Source organism: Phalaenopsis equestris, unplaced genomic scaffold (assembly GCF_001263595.1).
Source record: "Phalaenopsis equestris unplaced genomic scaffold, ASM126359v1 Scaffold198178, whole genome shotgun sequence".
NCBI lineage: Eukaryota > Viridiplantae > Streptophyta > Magnoliopsida > Asparagales > Orchidaceae > Phalaenopsis > Phalaenopsis equestris.
This window is the reverse complement of record NW_018218112.1, coordinates 52,614-57,801: the sequence shown is the minus strand read 5'-3', so window position 1 is coordinate 57,801 and position 5,188 is coordinate 52,614. Positions and strand designations below refer to the sequence as shown.

Sequence of the window (5,188 nt, the reverse complement as noted above, 5' to 3'; positions counted from 1 at the left end):
TCTCTCGTTCGTGATCCTGCCTCCACCCACTCCCGCAAAACAAAGCGTCCAGTCGCAAACTGTAGGCGCGGTCCGCTCCCGCCTTCCTCTTTTGTGAAGGGAAGCATCACTTCGCTCCCTTCTTTTCGAGATAAAAGATATCACATGGCTCTCCTTCAGAAGCAAAGTCACGATTTTTAGTTCTTCTTCGGGCTTTCTAGGGATAGAGGAAGAATTCTTCAGGATTCCTCGAGATAGAGGAAGAGAAATGCAATGTGTAGTTCCTTGCGGTGAAAGAAGAAGAAAGAAAAAGATTGTTCTCCATTGGTTTGTTCTTGTTGACTTGTGGCAGAAGAGAAATTGAGTTTATTTCTCTTGTTTAAGAAATTGAGTTTATTTCTCTTGTAAGTTTGTCTTCTTCAGTGTATTTTGTTGTAGAGTTTCTTCGGTGTATCTCAGTGTAGAGAGAGAATAAGAGAGAGAAATGAAGTGAGAAATTCCTCAAGGTGATCGACTGGTGTAAATTCTCCAAGTAGTAAAATGCTCTGCAATTCTGTGGACGCAGGCAATTTGTCGAACCATGTAAATCTGTGTGTTCTTTTCTAGTGTGATTTTTCTCGTTCTATTTCTCGTTTCGTCTATCGTTCTCCTGTTTGATTTATATATATACCACATCAAGTGGTATATATTGTATAGTTTGCAACAACTAGTATCAGAGTTTTGTTCTGATATGAGGAAGAACGATGACTGTAGATGAAGTGAATGTTTCAGATATTGAGAAAGTTAATGGCACAGATTTTAGTTATTGGAGGATGCGAATAGAGGATTACCTCTATGGGAAGAAACTTCATCTTCTGTTATTGGGGAAAGTTATTGACTTCATCTTCTGTTATTGGGGAAAAGACCTGAAAGGATGGATGAGGTTGAATGGAATTTGTTGTTTCTACAAGTTCTGGGGTTATTCGATTGACCCTATCGAGGTCCGTTGCACACAATGTCGTCAAGGAGAGGATGACTGCAGATCTCATGGCAGTCTTATCCGGTATGTATGAAAAGCCATCGGTGAATAACAAGGTGTACTTGATGAATAAGTTATTTAAATTGAAGATGAGAGAATGTTTTTTTGTTGCTCAACACCTTAATGATTTCAATACTATCACAAATCAATTGTCATATGCTGAAATTGAGTTTGATAATGAGATATGTGCGTTGATATTGTTGGCATCGTTGTTAAATAGTTGAGAAGCCATGAGGATGACAGTTAGCAGTTACGCAGGTAAATTTAAATTGAAATGTGATGATATTCGTGATTTGATTTTAGCTAAGGAGATACGAAGAAAAGTTTCTAGCGAGATCTCAGGTACGAGTTCGACACTGAATGTTGATTTCAGAGGGAGATGGTTTGACAGGACAGGAATGACAGGAACTCAAATAGAGAGAGATCAAAATCAAAGTATGGTCAGCAGACAACCTGTTGGAATTAGGGAAAGGTTGGTCGCATAAAAAGGAACAACAAGAATCCCAAAAAGATGGAGAATGATAGCGCAAATGTGGTATCTGAAGAAGTACAAGATGCACTATTGTTGGTAATTCATAGTTATGTTGATGATGGAAGTGAAGAAGAGAGTGGGTCCAGGGCACCTATTCCTATTGTTCCACAGACATATGGTGGAGAATCACTGAGCTATGAAGAAATCTTGCAAGATGAAAGTTCGAGCAAGTGGGAGCTGACAGAACTTCCACTAGGGAAGAAGACATTACATAACAAGTAGGTGTACCAGGTGAAGACTGAGCGTGATGACAGTAAGAGGTACAAGTCTAGACTTATTGAAAAAAGCTTTCAGCAGAGACAAGATATTGCTCATGCAGTCTTCTGGAGTGAAGACAGAGGTTTTGAGTTGCAAAGGTGGAGAATTCATGTAGGATTCATAATGGAGGATTCATAGTGGAGGATTCATGTTTGAAGAAAAGGGCGACACCGCTAGTGGAGGATATCAGTTTGAGGAAGAAGACATCGTAGCAAATGCATGGGTATCCAAGTGGGAGATTTGTTATGCTAGAGTCTAGTTCGGACCACCTCCCGCTCCCGCTCTTTTGATCGCGAAAGGTCACGATCTCTCGTTCGCGATCCCGCCTCCGCCCAGTTCCGCTAGCGAAGCGAAGCGTCCAGTCGCGAACCGTAGGCGCCAACTGCTCCCACCTTTCTCTTTTGTGAAGTGAAGCATCTCTTCGCTCCCTCCTATTCGTGATAAAAAATATCGCACGACTCTCCTTCAGATTAAGCAAAGTCACGATTTTGAGTTCTTCTTCGGCCTTTCTTGGGATAGAGGAAGAGTTTTTTGGGTTTCCTTAGGATAAAGGAAGAGAAGTGTAAAGTGTAGTTCATTGATGTGAAAGAAGAAGAAAGAAGAAGAAAAATATTATTCTTCTTTGGTTTCTTCTTAGTGACTTGTGGCAGAAGAGAAATTGGGTTTATTTTCTTGTAAGTTTGTTTTCAGTGTATCTTGATATAGAGTTTTTTTGGTGTATCTCAGTGTAGAGAGAGAAGAATAAAGAGAGAATAAGATAGAGCAACGAAGTGAGAGATTCCTCTTGTAAGTCTAGGTGATCGACTGAGGTAAATTCTTCAAGTAGTAAAATCCTCTGCAACTTCGTGGATGTAGGCAATTTGCTGAACCACGTAAATCTGTGTATTCTTTTCTGGTGTGATTTTTCTCGTTCTATTACTTGGTTCATCGAGCGTTCTCCTGTTTGATTTATATATATACTACATCAACTAGTGTATATCTCGCAACACCTTTCGTCAACTCACAAACTTATATTTAATTTTCATGAGTTACATTATGTTTGCAGTAATAAATAGTTGCATGCAGCATAAGCGAGATTTCGAAGTTGCAAAGGCTTTATTTTGTTTTTTATTTTGTGTAGCTTTCATACGCAAAACTTTCATTTGCATAGAAAAATTATCAATTGGAATAATATCTCATGAAATAGATCGTATAATTGTATTCAAATCATCAAAATAGTTCTACTGGACTCATCAGCTACAAATCAAATATCTTTTGACAGTTCACCAGCTAAACTGTTCTTTTTATATTAAAAAAGGACAATTTCGCTGAATTAGTTATTTAGAGTTATGAAAAATATATTTAATGATGAATTTTATTCTTTTTTGCTTTCAAAACTAAAATTATTTCAAAACTAAAATTATTAAATTTGGGACAAAGATTGAGCTTAAATCATAACTCTTACTTATAACTTGAGATCCTAGTCAAATAAACTTATGTTAAGATCCAATTCATTTATACTATAAGCGTTGCCTAGGTTAGTTAATTAAGCTTCCTAAGGATCTCGTGGAATTAGCTCAATTTAAAAGTCGACTGGATTGAATGTGTCGGGCAAGCACAATAAACACAAATTGTCATTTTTACACACCGACACACCAAAATTCTTTTGCACAAAAAATCAAACAATTCTCATTCAAACCTTAAGAGCAAAAGTTACAAGAAAATCAATCAAATAAAACAAGGTATAAAAGCACAACTTTATTCAAAGCAAATAAAAAATAAAAAATTTCATCAAGGACGCAAGGACATATTTAGAGAATCGTCCAAGAATTCTCAGAATACCTTGATGGAATGAGAAAACTTTATGTTCAAATCTGCAGCCCTACATGAATGATCAGACGGGAAGCGATGCCTGATACAGACCTTGAGATTACAAACCTTGCATGTGCTGCTATTGGACAATGTGAGGACCTCCCTGCACCTCAGCACAGGATAACGAGGCTTCTTCTTTTTTGATGGGTCGCAAGTTCCGGATTTTTTGTGGTGAGAGAGGATGTCTTCGTCTTCCTCATCAGCCTGCTTTTCTATGGAGGCTGAACATAATTCACAGACGGCGACAATTCTGCTGTTGTGATCGGCTTTTGAGCAGACGTGAGATCTATAAGTTCTATCTATAAGTTCTGTGCGTGCTCCAGGCAAAACAACTGCAACAAAATCGAGTTGGTTGCAGTCGTGGTATTGGCAGTGCTCACCGAGATCCGGAAAAGCTTCTGTACCTCCGCCCATCATCTTCTATTTCTTCAATTTCGAGCCCGCTCTTTCTTTTTCTGATCTCTCTTTCTCTCTCTCTTTGGATGGATGAGATCTGATATTTATAGGAAGGCATTTTGCTCTTTCTTTATTCTTGCACGGCAGGAAGATGCGCCCAAGGCGTGAGGACTTAATGCGACTCGGTTTTTTCATTTCAAAGCGGCAAGAAATAAATAAATAAATGATGAGGAGCTTCGAATGAGCTGAAAACTTAACCTGATATTCATTCAGATTATATCAAATAATTAAATTTTTATATTTTTGTAAAGGACATTTACAATTTTGAACATTACAGAAAAATTAATAATATTAATATATATATATATATATATATATATATATATTCGACCTTTCAGCAGGCCCCTCTCCCATCCTAGTCATTTCTATTTTCTGTAAGGGAGTTGCTAACTTGACTATCGTTGTGTAATCATTTCTCCGAGTAAACCCACTTTTTGGATGTTATGATCTAGAGGAGAGAGGAATCATAACACAAGGATATATCATGACGAAGACAAAAGAGAAATTTTATATGGAGCGCTTTCATGAAGTGAACTTTGCGTAGATGACTTCTGCAACGTACGTCCTATTGAAAGTCGGATTGGAACACCTTGAAAACGTGTCCACAAAGAGGAGCTTATGAAAGCAATTAACAACCAAAGATTCAAATTTTGTGTCTATTATGACAGTTCCTTCTTCTTATAAGGGAAGTTTCTATGATTAATTACTTCTTAAAGAACCGAAACAACTTAAGAAAACTCTTAATTAAGACTTCAATCTGGTCCTCAGGAGGTTGGGCTTGTCGTGCTCACGGACGGGTTTTAATATCTTGCTATGTTTCTTTATTATGACTTACGTTGCATAACAACGATCATGCAGGAGCCTAAAAGTGAGGATTTAACTCGTAGTTAGACAGGAGAAACTCGGGATGAAGTTCACCGAGGTGAAACTTCGGGACCCTATCCTATTTGGACTTTACTTATGATTGATTTAATTTAATTCTGTGGATGAAGTGGATTTGGGAAGTAGATTTGGACTTGTATTTAATGGACTTAGACTTTAACTTTGTCACGATGATTTTAAAATTGAAATTGATTTTGATTCTCTTAAATTTT

The 5,188-nt window shown here is 37.5% G+C and overlaps 1 protein-coding gene across 1 annotated transcript; it reads right to left on the bottom strand.

The window, feature by feature from the left end:
- Positions 1-3,599: 3,599 nt before the first annotated feature.
- Positions 3,600-4,097, bottom strand: LOC110035560 (zinc finger AN1 domain-containing stress-associated protein 12-like). The gene has a single exon (XM_020739808.1). It carries the CDS (start codon positions 4,053-4,055, stop codon positions 3,600-3,602), a length of 456 nt encoding a protein of 151 aa, XP_020595467.1. The 5' UTR covers positions 4,056-4,097.
- Positions 4,098-5,188: the final 1,091 nt, after the last annotated feature.

Bases quoted from the DNA above. Each gene is read 5' to 3' on its own strand.
- LOC110035560 (XM_020739808.1), bottom strand. From the start codon at position 4,055: ATGATGGGCGGAGGTACAGAAGCTTTTCCGGATCTCGGTGAGCACTGC.